General features: G+C 50.7%; 1 protein-coding gene across 6 annotated transcripts in view; it reads right to left on the bottom strand.

Moving 5' to 3' along the window:
• The window catches only part of LOC119849376 (zinc finger protein 420-like), a 3,142,523-nt gene that overhangs the window by 1,794,788 nt on the left and 1,329,843 nt on the right, over positions 1-17,892 (bottom strand). Inside the window, exons 1-3 of one of the 6 annotated variants that reach the window (XM_043503764.1) lie at positions 16,080-16,249; positions 6,554-6,646; positions 5,764-5,880 (exon numbers count right to left, since the gene is read on the bottom strand). The exons of 3 other annotated variants lie outside the window; for them this stretch is intronic. In XM_043503764.1, coding sequence (XP_043359699.1) covers positions 5,764-5,880; positions 6,554-6,620 — 184 coding nt within the window. In that variant the 5' untranslated portion in view covers positions 6,621-6,646; positions 16,080-16,249. Of the gene's footprint in view, positions 1-5,763; positions 5,881-6,553; positions 6,647-9,120; positions 9,460-16,079; positions 16,250-17,892 lie in introns of those variants that run through there. 2 more of the 6 variants (XM_043503763.1, XM_043503765.1) reach the window with 2 other exon arrangements.

Raw genomic sequence — 17,892 nt, 5'->3', positions numbered from 1 at the left:
CTGAAAACATCCACTCAAGGTGCAGCAGCCGTCAAAAAAGCAAACAGAATGTTGGGAATCATTAAGAAAGGGATAGATAGTAAGACAGAAAATAGCATATTGCCTCTATATAAATCCATGGTACGCCCACATCTTGAATACTGCATGCAGATGTCGTCACCCCATCTTAAAAAGAGATATATTGGAATTGGAAAAGGTTCAGAAAAGGGCAACAGAAATGAGTAAGAGTATGGAACAGATTCCATATCTGGAGAGATTAAAAGACTGGGACTCTTCAGCTTGGAAAAGAGAAGAAGAAGAAGAAGAAGAGATACAAAACAAGTCTATAAAATCAAGATTGCTGTGGAGAAAGCAAATAACAAAATATAAATGACTGTTATAAAAAGCCAGTCAGCTGCAAACCAGCTGAGCGGAGAGGCTAACAAAGGGAGTTTGCCTGGGGACAGCCCACTGAGGCTTTCATCTTGCCGGTTTCTCTGAGTAGTTACTACAACTCCTGAGGAAGCTCGTAGAAGGAAGGTAATATGGATGGGGAGTGTTCAGCTGTTGTGACCTGCACTGGATGTGCCATATTTGTCTTTCTTCCACAGGACAGAAGCGACCGTCTGTACAAAGTGCAAGCTGGTCTCCATATTGAAAGAGAAGGTTCAAGGTCTGGAGAATCAAGTATCGACCCTGCGTTGCATAAGAGAAACTGAACATTTCGTGGACAGACATCAGGATATGCTTCTATGGGCACAACGTTCTGAAGATTTAGAGCAGGCTGCGCAGCAGGGACAGGAGGACAGTGAAGAAATTTGGCAGCATGTGACCTCCAGAAGAAGAAAGGGAAGCGTCCAAGTACCAGCAGCGCAGATACAGGTAAGCAACCGTTTCCATGTTCTCTACACAGGTACTAATGCAGAGAGTGGACTAGATGATACATCTGAGGGAAGGAAACAGAAGGAGACGCCACCGATTGGAAGGCATGAGATACATTGTCCTAGGGATGGGGATTCCACAACCACCACTCCCAAGAGGAGGCGGCGGGTGATGGTGGTCGGGGACTCTCTCCTCAGGGAGACTGAGTCATCTATCTGCCGCCCTGACTGGGAAAACCGGTAAGTCTGCTGCTTGCCAGGAGCTAGAATTCACGATGTGATCGAGAGACTGCTGAGACTCATCAAGCCCTCATCACTACCCCTTCCTGCTTCTTTATGTGGGCACCAATCATACTGCCAAGAATGACCTTGAGCGGATCATTGCAGACGACGTGGCTCTAGGAAGAAGAATAAAGGAGTTTAAGGCGCAAGGGGTTTTCTCGTCCATCCTCCCCATGGAAGGAAAAGGCCTGGGTAGAGACCGTCGAATCGTGGAAATCGACAAATGGCTACGCAGGCGGCGTCTGACAAAAGGCTTTGGATTCTTTGACCATGGGATGGTGTTCCAAGAAGGAAGAGTGCTAGGCAGAGATGGGCTCCACCTCACGAAGAAAGGGAAGAGCATCTTCGCAAGCAGGCTGGCTAATCTAGTGAGAAGGGCTTTAAACTAGGTTCACCGGGGGAAGGAGACCAAAACCCTGAGGTAAGTGGGGATGTGGGATACCAGGAGGAAGCACGAGCAGCAAAGCGCGAAAGGGGAGGGCTCCTGCCTCATACCAAGAAAGCAGGACAAACAGCAAGTTATTTAAAGTGCCTATACACAAATGCAAGAAGCCTGAGAAACAAGCAGGGAGAACTGGAAGTCCTGGCACAGTCAAGGAATTATGATGTGATTGGAATAAGAGAGACTTGGTGGGATAACTCACATGACTGGAGTACTGTCATGGATGGATATAAACTGTTCAGGAAGGGGAGGCAGGGCAGAAAAGGTGGGGGAGTTGCATTGTACGTAAGGGAGCAGTGTGACTGCTCAAAGCTCTGGAATGAAACTGTAGAAAAACCTGAGTGTCTCTGGATTAAGTTTAGAAGCATGAGCAACAAGGGTGATGTCGTGGTGCGAGTCTGCTATAGACCACCGGACCAGGGGGATGAGGTGGACGACGCTTTCTTCACGCAACTCAAGGAAGTTACTAGATCGCAGGCCTTGGTTCTCATGGGAGATTTCAATCACCCTGATATCTGCTGGGAGAGCAATACAGCGGTGCACAGACAATCCAGGAAGTGTAGGGGACAATTTCCTGGTGCAAGTGCTGGAGGAACCAACTAGGGGCAGAGCTCTTCTTGACCTGCTGCTCACAAACTAGGAAAAATTAGTAGGGGAAGCAAAAGTGGATCGGAACCTGGGAGGCAGTGACCATGAGACGGTCGAGTTCAGGATCCTGACACAGGGAAGAAAGGAGAGCAGCAGAATACGGAACCTGGACTTCAGAAAAGCAGACTTTGACTCCCTCAGGGAACTGATGGGCAGGATCCCCTGGGAGAATAACATGAGGGGGAAAGGAGTCCAGGAGAGCTGGCTGTATTTTAAAGAATCCTTATTGAGGTTACAGGGACAAACGATCCCGCTGTGTAGAAAGAATAGTAAATATGGCAGGTGACCAGCTTGGCTTAACACTGAAATCTTTGCGGATCTTAAGCACAAAAAAGAAGCTTACAAGAAGTGGAAGATTGGAGAAATGACCAGGGAAGAGTATAAAAATATTGCTCTGGCCTGCAGGAGTGAAATCAGGAAGGCCAAATCACACCTGGAGTTGCAGCTAGCAAGAGATGTTAAGAGTACCAAGAAGGGTTTCTTCAGGTATGTTAGCAACAACAAGAAAGTCAAGGAAAGTGTGGGCCCCTTACTGAATGAGGGAGGCAACCTAGTGACAGAGGATGTGGAAAAAGCTAATGTACTTAATGGTTTTTTTGCCTCTGTCTTCACGAACAACGTCAGCTCCCAGACTACTGCACTGGGCAGTACAGCATGGGGGGAAGTGACCAGCCTTGTGTGAAGAAAGAAGTGGTTCGGGACTATTTAGAAAAGCTGGACAAGTACAAGTCCATGGGGCCGGATGCACTGCATCCGAGGGTGCTAAAGGAATTGGCAGATGTGATTGCAGAGCCATTGGCCATTATCTTTCAAAACTCACGGCGATCGGGGGAAGTCCCGGATGACTGGAAACAGGCTAATGTAGTGCCCATCTTTAAAAAAAGGGAAGGAGGAGGATCCTGGGAACTACGGGCCAGTCAACCTCACTTCAGTCCCTGGAAATATCATGTTCCCCAAGGAATCAATTCTGAAACACTTAGAGGAGAGGAAAGTGATCAGGAACAGTCACCATGGATTCACCAGGGCAAGTCATGCCTGACTAATCTAATTGCCTTCTATGATGAGATAACTGGCTCTGTGGATGAGGGGAAAGCAGTGGACATGTTGTTCCTTGACTTTAGCAAAGCTTTTGACATGGTCTCCCACAGTATTCTTGCCAGTGGATAGAAAGCTGGCTAGATTATGAGGCTCAACGGGTAGTGATCAATGGCTCCATGTCTAGTTGGCAGCCAGTATCAAGTGGACTCCCCCAAGGGTCGGTCCTCACGCCGGTTTTGTTCAATATCTTCATTAATGATCTGGAGGATGGCGTGGACTGCACTCTCAGCAAGTTTGCAGATGACACTTAACTGGGAGGAGAAGTAGATACACTGGAGGGTAGGTATAGGATACAGAGGGACCTCGACAAATTAGAGGATTGGGCCAAAAGAAATCTGATGAGGTTCAACAAGGACAAGTGCAGAGTTCTGCACTTAGGACGGAAAATCCCATGCACAGCTTCAGAACAGGGACCAAGTGGCTAGGCAGCAGTTCTGCAGAAAAAGACCTAGGGGTTACAGTGGACGAGAAGATGGATATGAGTCAACAGTGTGCCCTTGTTGCCGAGAAGGCCAATTGCATTTTGGCTTGTATAAGTAGGGGCACTGCCAGCAGATCGAGGGATGTGATTGTTCCCCTCTATTCAACATTGGTGAGGCCTCATCTGGAGTACTGTGTCCAGTTTTGGGCCCCACACGACAAGAAAGATGTGGAAAAATTGGAAAGCGTCCAGCGGAGGGCAACAAAAATGATTAGGGGACTGGAACACATGATTCATGAGGAGAGGTCGAGGGAACTGGGATTGTTTAGTCTGCGGAAGAGAAGAATGAGGGGGGATTTAATAGCTGCTTTGAACTATCTGAAAGGGGGTTCCAAAGAGGATGGATCTAGACTGTTCTCAGTGGTAGCAGATGACAGAACAAGGAGTAATGGTCTCAAGTGGCAGTGGGGGAGGTTTAGGTTGGATATTAGGAAAAACTTTTGCACTAGGCGGGTGGTGAAACACTGGAATGCGTTACCTAGGGAGGTGGTGGAATCTCCTTCCTTAGAAGTTTTTAAGGTCAGGCTTGACAAAGCCGTGGCTGGGATGATTTAGTTGGGGATTGGTCCTGCTTTGAGCACGGGGTTGGACTAGATGACCTCCTGAGGTCCCTTCCAACCCTGATATTCTATGATTCACTTCTGCTCCCAGACACAAGAACTGGGAGTCACCGAACTAAAGTACTAGACAGCAGATTTAAAACAAACCAAAGGAAGTATTCTTCACACAATGGGCAGTCAACCTGTTGAACTCTTTGCCAGAGGAAGTTGTGGAGACCAAGACTATAATAGGGTTCAAAAAAAGAACAAGACAAATTCATGGAGGATAGGTCCATGAATGGCCATTAGCCAGGATGGGCAGTGATGATGTCCCTAGTCACCGACTGCCAGAACTTGGGAATGGAGAACAGGTGACGGATCACTTGCTGATTGCCTGTTCTGTTCATTCCCTCTGAGACACCTGGCATTGGCCACTGTCAGAAGACAGGATACTGGGATAGATGGACCTTTGATCTGACTCAGTATGGCCAGATTTATAGACTAGGGAATCTAGAGAGTCCAATGTAATTGGTGGGAGTATGAAAATCCCTGGCTGTGGAGAACACTGGGAAATTAGAAGCTATAATTCAGGAGCAACAGACTCTAATTAAGGCAGAATGTGAAAATTAAGTATCAGGTCATATGACTTCAGGAATGATGCACTCCAAGATCCAAAGAGCCTGCAGAGAAGAGAGATTGTGGCTATTACACATGGTGAAGGAGGAGCAAGACTCTCCAAGTCTAAAGAAGTTTCACTACCAACCTAGGCCATTTTCACATGCATGGGTGCAATCCAGATCAGTGAGGAGTTGTGTCATCTGTAATCCTGGGTAAGATTCAATATTCTGATGCTGGAGCTCCCTTGTCTGGATTCTCCCAGCCAGCATTCAAGGATGCACTGAGTGCCTGTGTGATAAGAAAAGGAGGACTTGTGGCACCTTAGAGGATAAGCTCAAATAAATTTGTTAGTCTCTAAGGTGCCACAAGTCCTCCTTTTCTTTTTGTGGATACAGATTAACACGGCTGCTATTCTGGAATCTGTGTGATAAGTAACCCTGGACCAGCAGCTCTGACTCCAGCAGTCTGCTAGTTACACCCCAAGCACATTCTGGTTTGGCTGGAGAAGGCTCAGGGTTGGAGAAGGCCAGGGATAGGAAGCTTCTGTTGGTTATGCTGGACCTAACCCCCAGTTTTACTTGTGCTACCAGGAGATATTTGACACTGTGCAATACTGCTCCTGTGCTCTGCTCCCAAAGTGTTCTGTAGGAGAAGAGGGTAGAGTGATATTGTTTGTGTCAGTGGCATGTCGGGGTGATGCTGAAACAGGGCAGAGTAGAGGTGGCATTGTTGGGGTGGCGTGAACCTCATCTCTTCATTTCCCCTTCTAATAACCGAGGGCACAGGAATCCTTACCCAGCAAGGTCACATTCTCATAGTTCTTCTGCATGACGTCTCTGTAGAGAGCTCTCTGAGCAGGTTCCAGCAGAGCCCACTCTTCTACACATCCACCTCCTCGAAAGTCACCGGCCTCTGAAAGAGCAAGAGTCCCACACTCAGTACCTGCTGCCCCACTCACAGCCCCACTATTCGTGTGGGAGAGGAGCCAAACAGAAGCACTAGGTGGATTCAAGAGAGTCCCACCCCCACCCCGCTCAGAGCACCCTGGAAACACCAGGGTGAGGGGATGAAGAGAGAGCCCCTCCTCTCTTCCAGCAGATCCATCACACACCGACTAACCATCAACTGCTACAGGAGATGGAGCCCCTAGCAGGGCCCAGGGAGAGCTCCTTGGTAGGAAGCCCAACACCCTCCTCATTTTGAGGAGCTGGATATAAAGTGAGGAGCAGCTTCCCTAAGCCTGACTGGTGGGTGCCCCTTTCATCTCTTACAGCAGCCACTGATTAGTCTGGTCGGGCTCCAGCACTATGAGTCTGGTCAGTTTTCCTAGCCCCATGTAGGTGGATTATTTTCTGTTTCACAAATCAGGGCATTTCCACCACCTCATGGGTCTGTTCCTAGAATCCAGGCCACTTATTAAACAACTCCCAGCAGCTTTGCCACACCCTGTCCTCCCTTTCTCCATCCTGTGCATTTCCTGCCCCACTCCAACCTCCAAACCCGACTGTGCAAACCTTCCCATCTCCGGTGTATTTGCTGTTCCTCTCCTCCAGCAGGAACCCCCCACCCCCACCCAAATCCCTACCTGAACTGGCTCCACTGCAGCCATGTCTCTTCCCTGTGCCATGGGAGGACGAGATGAACTGGAGCATAACATGGACGTCATTCTGCAGCCTGTCTGGGTGAGAAGGGCAGTTGTGGACGTTTCAGAACAGGCTTTAGTTCATTTCACATCATGATTCCCCCAGGCTCTCTCTCTGCAGACAGACATCCTACACTCTGCCACGCTGGAAAAATGCTTGATCTCTTTATTACAGTGCAGACCTGGCCCCTCCTGCCAGGCTAAGCCCAAAGAGACATTTTTACCCTCCCTTCTCCCTCCCCTCGCCCCATAACAAAGTCTCTGAACACAAGGCTAGAAAAAAGCAGAACCAAAGGAATGACTTTGGATGACTTTTGGCAACAAGAAGAAAGCCAAGGAAAGTGTGGGCCCCTTACTGAATGAGGGAGGCAAGCTAGTGACAGAGGATGTGGAAAAAGCTAATGTACTCAATGCTTTTTTTGCCTCTGTTTTCACTAACAAGGTCAGCTCCCAGACTGCTGTGCTGGGCAACACAAAATGGGGAAGAGATGGCCAGCCCTCTGTAGAGATAGAGGTGGTTAGGGACTATTTAGAAAAGCTGGATGTGCACAAGTCCATGGGGCCGGACGAATTGCATCCGAGAGTGCTGAAGGAATTGGCGGCTGTGATTGCAGAGCCCTTGGCCATTATCTTTGAAAACTCGTGGCGAACGGGGGAAGTCCCGGATGACTGGAAAAAGGCTAATGTAGTGCCCATCTTTAAAAAAGGGAAGAAGGAGGATCCTGGGAACTACAGGCCGGTCAGCCTCACCTCAGTCCCTGGAAAAATCATGGAGCAGGTCCTCAAAGAATCAATCCTGAAGCACTTAGAGGAGAGGAAAGTGATCAGGAACAGTCAGCATGGATTCACCAAGGGAAGGTCATGCCTGACTAATCTAATCGCCTTTTATGATGAGATTACTGGTTCTGTGGATGAAGGGAAAGCAGTGGATGTATTGTTTCTTGACTTTAGCAAAGCTTTTGACACGGTCTCCCACAGCATTCTTGTCAGCAAGTTAAGGAAGTATGGGCTGGATGAATGCACTATAAGGTGGGTAGAAAGCTGGCTAGATTGTCGGGCTCAACGGGTAGTGATCAATGGCTCCATATCTAGTTGGCAGCCGGTGTCAAGTGGAGTGCCCCAGGGGTCGGTCCTGGGGCCCGTTTTGTTCAATATCTTCATAAATGATCTGGAGGATGGTGTGGATTGCACTCTCAGCAAATTTGCGGATGATACTAAACTGGGAGGAGTGGTAGATACGCTGGAGGGGAGGGATAGGATACAGAAGGACCTAGACAAATTGGAGGATTGGGCCAAAAGAAATCTAATGAGGTTCAATAAGGATAAATGCAGGGTCCTGCACTTAGGATGGAAGAATCCAATGCACCGCTACAGACTAGGGACCGAATGGCTCGGCAGCAGTTCTGCGGAAAAGGACCTAGGGGTGACAGTGGACGAGAAGCTGGATATGAGTCAGCAGTGTGCCCTTGTTGCCAAGAAGGCCAATGGCATTTTGGGATGTATAAGTAGGGGCATAGCGAGCAGATCGAGGGACGTGATCGTTCCCCTCTATTCGACACTGGTGAGGCCTCATCTGGAGTACTGTGTCCAGTTTTGGGCCCCACACTACAGGAAGGATGTGGATAAATTGGAAAGAGTACAACGAAGGGCAACGAAAATGATTAGGGGTCTAGAGCACATGACTTATGAGGAGAGGCTGAGGGAGCTGGGATTGTTTAGTCTGCAGAAGAGAAGAATGAGGGGGGATTTGATAGCTGCTTTCAACTACCTGAAAGGGGGTTTCAAAGAGGATGGCTCTAGACTGTTCTCAATGGTAGCAGATGACAGAACGAGGAGTAATGGTCTCAAGTTGCAATGGGGGAGGTTTAGATTGGATATTAGGAAAAACTTTTTCACTAAGAGGGTGGTGAAACACTGGAATGCGTTACCTAGGGAGGTGGTAGAATCTCCTTCCTTAGAGGTTTTTAAGGTCAGGCTTGACAAAGCCCTAGCTGGGATGATTTAACTGGGACTTGGTCCTGCTTTGAGCAGGGGGTTGGACTAGATGACCTTCTGGGGTCCCTTCCAACCCTGATATTCTATGATTCTATGATTGCTCTGACACTGACCCTATTGGAGCCACACCCCAGCAGGAGGGATATGGGGTCAGGAACTGGGTTTTCCTCTGTCTGATCCTCATCTTATCCACAAGAAAGTGCCTCTACCCAGGGTGCAGTAATACATCTGTCTGGGCAGATTAGAGATCTGGAAATCTCTCTTGAAACTCTTCTCTCTCACGACCCCTTTCAGTCTCTCTTTCTCCTCTCTCTTTTTCCCTGTCCCCTCTCCCTGCCCATCTGGTAGGAAAGTCCCATTCCTGGGTTGTTCGCTCGCCATGGCTAGATTTGCTCCTGCAATTGCAAATGGGAAGAGAAATGGGGGGGGGGAGGAAAGGAAGGGAAGGTGGCCTGTTTGTGTAGAGTCGTTTTAATGCCAGACTCCAGCATTTTCCCTTGGTTTATTTTAGTTACCTGGAGTCTCTGGCTCAGAATTTAGTATTAACAGGGCCCAGGGCTGCCCTATGGGGTTAGTACCAGCTGGAGAAAGTCATCACCTGAGCCAGGCAGAGAAGAAGCTTTAATTAAAAGGTCACTTCCCAGTACAGAACCCCCACTGGGGGAGCAGCAGCTGCTAAGCCTGGTCTCCCAGATCACAATGGAGGCTGCAGTGTCTGACCCAGGAAGCTGAACCCCAATATCCTGAGTAGAGAGGGACAGAGCTTTTGAGCAGCCTTCCCTCCTTTAGCTCTCTGGGGAGAGCAGCTAATGAGAGCCCCTACTCACAGGGAGAAATCTCATTTGCCCCACTGTCCATCTGGAGTCACCACTCCTTGTCTTTCCATGCAGTGACTCTGGATTAACAATGGTCTCAATGAAACCAGATTCAGAAAGAATTAGTCCAGAAGGCTGTGGAAGAGACCATTGTGTGACAGTGCTAACCCCCTGCCCACCGCTGTCACCCCTGAGATCCAGGTCAAGGATTGGGGGGCAGGAAATTTCCTGATGGAACTGGAAGTTCCTGCTGTTTTCAAGAGGGGAGAAAAGCAAAATCTATGATTTCACCTCACTGTGTTTGCTTAGTGGACAGAAAGTTATCACAGTGACTGGGCGTGGTTGGGGAATGCGCCCAGGATACTGGCACAAGCTGATCAGGGAGAAGGTCAGGAGCAGCCCACAGAGCCCACAGCCAGGGGCCCGCAGACCCCCCCCAGTACCCGGAGCCCAGACCGCCCCAGCCAGGGTCCCACCAGATATTCCCTGGGACTTAGCCTCCAGAGTCCCTAGCCAGGGACCTCAGATAGCCCTCAGAGATCCACCGGCCTAAGAACCCCTACCACACCATCACTGCCACGCTGGGAATTCCCAAGGGTTCCCTCGCATCAAGAGCCCCCAGCAGCCAGGGACCCCCCCACTGGAAACTCAGTCCCTCACTGTCTGCCTACAACACCCTGCCTGCCCTCCAGCAGGATCGGCCATGCCATTTTGCCTGGGACCCCCTGATGCTTTACCATGGGACCCCTCAGTCTGCTTGCCTGGATCCCAATAGGATCCCCTGACTTAGTGCCGGAGATCCCCCCCCAGCTCCGTGCACTGGGCATGGCAATGATCCCAGGAGCCAGCGGGTGAAGCCCAGACAGAGCCCCTGGCACAGCACCAGGTATCCTCTAACCTCCTTCTCCACCCCTGAAGAAACACCCACCCCCGCTAGTCTGCAGCCAACAGGCCCCTGGCGATACACACCTCCAGGACCCATGGCCTCAGGGCTGGGAACATCAGAACCACACCCCGAAACCCCAAACCTCCAGAACCCACCAACCTGACTAGGGTACCCCCTGCCCTTTCACCCAAAGGCCTCCCCCTACCACAATGACCCTTCAGCTCTAGCTGCAATCTCCCCACACAGACATGCAGCCCCAGCAACAGTGTTACCTAGAGTGTCTAATAAGTGGATAGAAAGTTCTCACAACCCCCTTCTGGCCAGTCACACAGGCAGAGGGAGCCCTGGAGATGCTTCTTTAACAGGAGAATGGAAGGCCTGGAGGGCCAAAACAAGTAAGAAATTTCCATGCCCTGTCACTAGCAAATAATCATAGAATATCAGCACAGGAGCTAGCAAACAGAGCTCTAAACAGGGGAGTTTGAGTGGGAGTTCTCTTGGAGGAGAAGATTAACAGGATTTAGGTGGGAAGGCGATGACAGATACAGAGGCAGTTGTGGGAGTGACTCCTGTAGTGGAAGACACATTGAAGATGACTGGATGTGGAAGCTGTGGTATGTACATGATCCTGGAGGGGGGAACCGGTAAGAGTTTTTTCTGCATGAAATGCCGTCTGATAGAGCTGATGGAGGAAAAGATCCGAGGTTTGGAGATGCAGGTGGAAAGTCTCGTTGAGTTTAGGAAGGGGTTTGAGCAGATGATGGAGCAAAGATATGAGGTATCTGAAGGGAAAAGCTCAGACTCACGGATGGAAGCAGGGCTGGGGAATTTTGAGGGGAGCCTGGGTGAGGAAAGTGGTCAGTGGAAGCATGTGACGAAAAGAACCAGGCAGAGGAAAAGACGGGCTAGTGAAGGAGAACTAGAGCTTAGGAACAGGTTTGCAGAGTTGGAAAATGAAGAAGGGGCTCAGCAGGTACTTGTTGAAGGTGGAAGGGTAAGGAAGAAGAGAAGAGAGGCTAGTCCTATAGGAAAAGTGGAAGAGTCAAGGGAGACTACACCAAATATGAGCCCCAGGAGGATACAGGATGGGTTGAAGAAGATTATAAGGGAAAACAGGAATGGAAAGAACTTGCAGCCAGAGGGAACAGGAGAGAGACTGGAGAATAGCACCATCACCAGGAAAAGGCAGGTCTATGTGATGGGGGACTCCTTATTGAGAAGAATAGACAGGCCTGTAACTAGAGCTGATCCAGAGAATAGAAGGGGGTGCTGTCTTCCGGGTGCTAAGATACGGGATGTAGACCTGAGATTGAAAAGGATCCTAAAGGGAGCAGGAAAGAATCCCCTAATTATCCTTCATGTGGGAACAAATGATACAGCTAGATTCTCGCTGGAAAGCATTAAGGGAGACTATGCTAGGCTGGGGAAGACGCTTAAGGAAATTGAGGCTCAGGTGATCTTTAGCAGGATCCTTCCTGTTCCTAGAGAAGGGCAACAAAGGTGTGACAAGATTATGACTGTCAACAGATGGCTTAGGCAGTGGTGCTCTAAGGAAGGATTTGGGATGTATGGCCACTGGGAGGCATTCACAGAGAGAGAACAGTTCTCTCGGGATGGACTTCATCTGAGTAGGGAAGGAAATAGACTTCTAGGATCGAGGCTGGCACAACTGATAAAGAGAGCTTTAAATTAGGAATCTGGGGGAGATGGTTGGGAGATGTCCAGGTAATCTCCACGCCAGATTTTAGCATTGAGAGGGAAGAAGACGAAGTAAGAAAGGATACAGCCGTGGGTAGGAGAATGTATCTAAGGAGCGAGGGCGGTGTGGATACTAGTCTAATAGGTTCTACTGGCTGTAGAATGACTGTGCCTAATAGGGTAGAAAATGTGAGCGAGGCCAAACAGCCAAAATTAAGATGTTTCTACACCAATGCACGGAGCCTAGGTAACAAAATGGAGGAACTAAAGCTACTGGTGCAGGAAGTGAAACCAGATATTCTAGGGATAACAGAAACATGGTGGAATAGTAGTCATGACTGGACTACAGGTATTAAAGGGTATGTGCTGTTTAGGAAAGACAGAAACAAAGGTAAAGGTGGTGGAGTAGCATGGTATATCAAGGATGAGGTAGAATGTAAAGAAATAAGTGATGCAATGGATAAGAGAGAGTCCGTCTGGGCAAAACTTACATTGGGGAAGAAAACTAGTAAAGCCTCTCCTACGATAGTGCTTGGGGGGTGCTATAGACCTCCGGGATCTAATTTGGATATGGATACAGCCCTTTTTAATGTCTTTAATAAATTAAATACTAATGGAAACTGCGTGATCATGGGAGACTTTAACTTCCCAGATATAGACTGGAGGACCAGTGCTAGTAATAATAATAGGGCTCAGATTTTCCTAGATGCGATAGCTGATGGATTCCTTCATCAAGTAGTTGCTGAACCGACTAGAGGGGATGCCATTTTAGATTTAATTTTGGTGAGTAGCGAGGACCTCATAGAAGAAATGGTTGTAGGGGACAATCTTGGCTCAAGTGATCATGAGCTAATTCAGTTCAAACTAAATGGAAGGATTAATTAACCAACCTAATCTCCTTTTTTGAAAAGGTAACAGATATTTTAGATAAAGGAAATGCAGTGGATCTAATTTACCTAGCTTTCAGTAAGGCATTTGATACCGTGCCACATGGGGAATTATTAGTTAAACTGGAGAAGATGGGGATCAATATGAACATGGAAAGGTGGATAAGGAATTGGTTAAAGGGGAGACTGCAACGGGTCCAACTGAAAGGCGAACTGTCAGGCTGGAGGGAGGTTACCAGTGGAGTTCCTCAGGGATCGGTTTTGGGACCAATCTTCTTTAATCTTTTTATTCCTGACCTTGGCACAAAAAGTGGGAGTGTGCTAATAAAATTTGCAGATGATACAAAGCTGGGAGGTATTGCCAATTCGGAGAAGGATCGGGATATTATACAAGAGGATCTGGATGACCTTGTAAACTGGAGTAATAGTAATAGGATCAAATTTAATAGTGAGAAGTGTAAGGTTATGCATTTCGGGATTAATAACAAGAATTTTAGTTATAAGTTGTGGACGTATCAATTAGAAGTAACGGAAGAGGAGAAGGACCTTGGAATATTGGTTGATCATAGGATGACTATGAGCTGCCAATGTGATATGGCTGTGAAAAAAGCTAATGCGGTTTTGGGATGCATCAGGAGAGGCATTGCCAGTAGGGATAAGGAGGTTTTAGTACCGTTATACAAGGCACTGGTGAGACCTCACCTAGAATACTGTGTGCAGTTCTGGTCTCCCATGTTTAAAAAGGATGAATTCAAACTGGAGCAGGTACAGAGAAGGGCTACTAGGATGATCCGAGGAATGGAAAACTTGTCTTATGAAAGGAGACTTAAGGAGCTTGGCTTGTTTAGCCTAACTAAAAGAAGGTTGAGGGGAGATATGATTGCTCTCTATAAATATATCAGAGGGATAAATACAGGAGAGGGAGAGGACTTATTTCAGCTCAGCACCAATGTGGACACAAGAACAAATGGGTATAAACTGGCCACCAGGAAGTTTAGACTTGAAATCAGACGAAGGTTTTTAACCATCAGAGGAGTGAAGTTTTGGAATAGCCTTCCAAGGGAAGCAGTGGGGGCAAAAGATCTAGCTGGTTTTAAGATTCTACTTGATAAGTTTATGGAGGAGATGGTACGATGGGATAATGGGATTTTGTTAAGTAATTGATCTTCAGGGTAAATAGGCCAAATCCCCTGAGATGGGATATTAGATGGATGGGATCTGAGTTACTCAGGAAAGAAGTTTCTGTAGTATCTGGATGGGGAATCTTGCCCATATGCTCAGGGTTTAGCTGATTGCCATATTTGGAGTCGGGAAGGAATTTTCCTCTAGGGCAGATTGGAGAAGCCCTGGAGGTTTTTCGCCTTTCTCTGTAGCATGGGGCATGGTTGACTTGAGGGAGGCTTCTCTGCTCCTTGAAGTCTTTGAACCATGATTTAAGGACTTCAATAGCTCAGACATGGGTGAGGTTTTTCATAGGAGTGGGTGGGTGAGATTCTGTGGCCTGCGCTGTGGAGGAGCTCAGACTAGATGATCAGAATGGTCCCTTCTGACCTTAGTACCTATGAAGATATGAATCAGGGTTGGAAGGTACCCCAGGAGGTCATCTAGTCCAACCTCCTGCTCAAAGCAGGACCAATCCCCAATTTTTGCCCCTGATCCCTAAGTGGCCCCCCTCAAGGATTGAACTCACAACCCTGGGTTTAGCAGGCCAATGCTCAAACCACCGAGCTACCTCTCCCCCCGGCCACCATGAATCCACCCCACAGTTGGGTGCATCTTAGCACTGTCAGAAGCAACCCCCACAGAGACCATTTGTCATAGGGTTTGGGATACTTCTGGACCCACTCTGCACTCAGACTGACCTCCTCATCCTGTGCCAGCTGGAGAAAAGAGAAGGGTCCAGCCAACTCTCCTGTTACCAGCTGGGAACCACTAATTCCCCTAAATGGGGGAGGCCTCTGGATTTGATGTGCATTAAATATGTGGCTGGTCTCTTTCATCAGCAAGCATTTTAACAGAGATACAGAGGGGAACAAATGATTCTGAAAGGAGAGGGGAAAGATGATCCCTGCAACCTTCAGGATGAAGAACGACTGAGGGACCCAGGTTACCTCCAAGGAAGGAGAAGTTGCTGGGATTTAGAAACATGGGGAAGAGCCCCAAACCCAAGAGGTTTTTTAATTGACATTTGATAATGACATAGTGAGAGGGAAAACCTGAGATTTGAGATCAACGTTCAGAAATGAAAGGGTAGAAATCTGAAGGATTTTGGATCCATTTTTGCAAATTATGGAGAGGAAAGTGGAAAATCAGAGAGATTTTATATCAGTTGTTGGTCCGAGGTAAAATCGGAGCGTATTTCACATCACTATTTGATATATGAATAGAGCGGAAATGGGCAACGGTTGCAAACATTTTATATCCGTATCCACTTTATGTCCGTATCTCCCCCCCCCCCAACCATTTATGGGGGCAGGGGAGCGGGAGGGCTCCCTGGGCGAGGGGAGGGGCCAGCCGTGGGGGATGGGCAGGCGAGTGGCAACTGGGGGCAACTGTGTTGGCCGTTGGGGGCAGCCAGTGGGAGCGGCAAAGCAGGGCCCCCCATGGGGGACACGGGCTCCTCCCTTCCCCGCCCACCCCCACTCCCGGGGCGGCCAGGTTTGGGGGAATGACTCCGGGCAACGACACAAGGACAAATCGCTGCCGATAACATGGGTGGGAAAATGCCCCCCCCCCAGCGGAGGAGATTTTCAATGGACATTTGAGAATTAGGGAGAGACCAGGGGGGAATCAGGCGAGACGAGAGAGCGGATCATGGGGGGGGATCGCCCCGGAGTTTATAGCCACGTGTGAGATACGGAGAGAAAAGGGGACGAACCGGAGGGAATTTGTATGGGGGGGGGGGAGGCACGTGGCACAAACAGGGACAGGATCCAATTAACTCCCCCCCCTCCCCCGCCCGCCACTTCTCCCCCGGGAATTTCCTGCCTGCACAGAGACAGTTCAAACCCCGACACCCCCTCCCCGGGGACCCCCCCGCCGGGCCCCAGTCTCCGCCCCCCCCATCCCAGCGGCGCCGGGGGCAGATCCTGGCGGCGGCTCCCCCGGGGCTGAGGCAGCTCCGGTTCCCTGGGGGCGGAGAGTCACTTTCCTGCCCCCTCCCCCCTCTCCCGGGGTCTCTCACTCACCGGGGGGGCTCCGGCTGCAGAAAGGCCCCCCCCCCGGGCCGGGCACGGAGGGGTTAATGACGGGGCCGCCCCAGCACAGACCCCGCGGGGGGGGGGGGGGCAGCAGCGGCTCGGCCCGGGCCCCCGGCTCCCACGGAGGCCGCCGCAGCGTCTGGTCCGACGGTCCCGAGGCCCCGCCCCCGGGCTGTGCCCGAGCCCCGCCCCCCAGGAGCTGCCCCGCCCCCGGGCTCTGGGCTTTGTTCTCCCGGCCCCTCAGCGGCTCCCGCCCTGCTCTGCAAACCCCGCGGGGGCTCACACGAAGCATGCGCAGTAACAGCGGCTGAGCCCCTCCCTTCCCTGGGCTGGGGAGGGAGGAAGCGCCCCCTTCGGGGGCAGGCTGGGAGATGTAGTTCCTGAGTCCCCCCGGGAGCGGAAGTGACGTCCCTGAGTCCCCAGGAGCGGAAGTGACGTCGGGAGGGGGGGCCGAGGACCAGCCGGGCTGCGGACGCGCGCGGGGCGCTGCGGCTCTGCCGGGCTCGTGCGTGTCCCTCGGAGCCTCTCCTGGAGCCGGAGGATCGTTTTGTGTCTCCCGGCTCTGGGCATGCGCAGATGGGGGGGGGGAAGAGTCGGGCATGCGCAGAGGCAGAGCTGCGCCCCGCCGAAGGGTCTGTGCCGGGGGGGGGGCCCTTCATGACCCCCCCCCCCGGGCCCTGCCCGCCCCGCTGCCGCCTCCAGGTAGCGGAGCGAGCCCCGGGGGCCGGGCGGTGACTCTGCGCCAGCGCCCACAGCGAGCAGTGCCTTGCGCTGGGCGCTACGGGGAATCGCCGCCTGTCCAAACGTGCGCTCCGTCGCCCTTCATACAGCGGCTAAGAAACGGCTTCTGTGAACAGATGCTGCTTCCCTCCCAGGCCCCTGTTTTCCAGACCTTACGCTTTTTGTTGCTCTTCTCCGGACGCTCTCCGCTGTGCCCACGTCGCTCCTGAAACCCGGCGCCCAGAACTGGGCACGAGACTCCAGCTGAGGCCGAATCAGCGCGGAGTCGAGCGGATCCGCCCCCGCCCGGCAATGCTCAGCTTTTGCTTGCAGCCGCCCTACGCTCTTCACTCAGCCTTAGCTTGTGATCCCCCCCCACCCCCCGGATCCCTTTCCGCCGGGCAGTCGTTCCCCCCCGTTTTGTACGCCTGCAGCTTGTCATCGTTCACAGACTTCCGAATTGAACTCTCTACGCCAGGGGTCCCCCAACGCGGCGCCCGCGGGGGCAAGGGCCGCCGCCGGGGCAGTGGTGTGGGCCCGCGGGACGCTGCGCCCGCTGAACGGCCGTTGCCGAGCGCGACCTCCTGAGAACTGCCCGCCGAGAAGCGGCGCCGTTTCTCGGCGGCATTTCGGCAGCGAGGCGTCTTTCCGCTGCCACTTTTTGGCGGCAGGGTGTTTGGCGCTCGCCACAGTCTGTTGAGAATAGGAATGTGCTCTTCCCACAGAAAGGTTGGGGATCACTGCTCCATACTATTATCTGAATCACTGATGAAGATTTTGAATAGAAACTTACCCAGAACTGATCCTTGGAGAACCCCACTCATTATGCCCTTCCAGCCTGACTCAGCCCTTGCAGCCTGTGAATCACTGATAACTACTGTTGGAACTGTTTTCAGACTAGATTTGCACCCATCTTATTTTAGCTCCATCTAGCTTGCATTTCCGTAGTTTGTTTATGAGAAGTTCATGGGAAACGGTATCAAAAGCCTTACTAAAGGCAAGATAGACCATGTCAACCACTTCTCCCCATCCACAAGGCCTGTTACACTGTTAAAGAAAGCTACCACTTTGGTTTTACATG

Source organism: Dermochelys coriacea, chromosome 28 (assembly GCF_009764565.3).
Source record: "Dermochelys coriacea isolate rDerCor1 chromosome 28, rDerCor1.pri.v4, whole genome shotgun sequence".
NCBI classification, from domain to species: Eukaryota; Metazoa; Chordata; order Testudines; family Dermochelyidae; genus Dermochelys; species Dermochelys coriacea.
The sequence above is the reverse complement of the archived record's forward strand: the minus strand, read 5'-3'. Positions and strand labels throughout refer to the sequence as shown.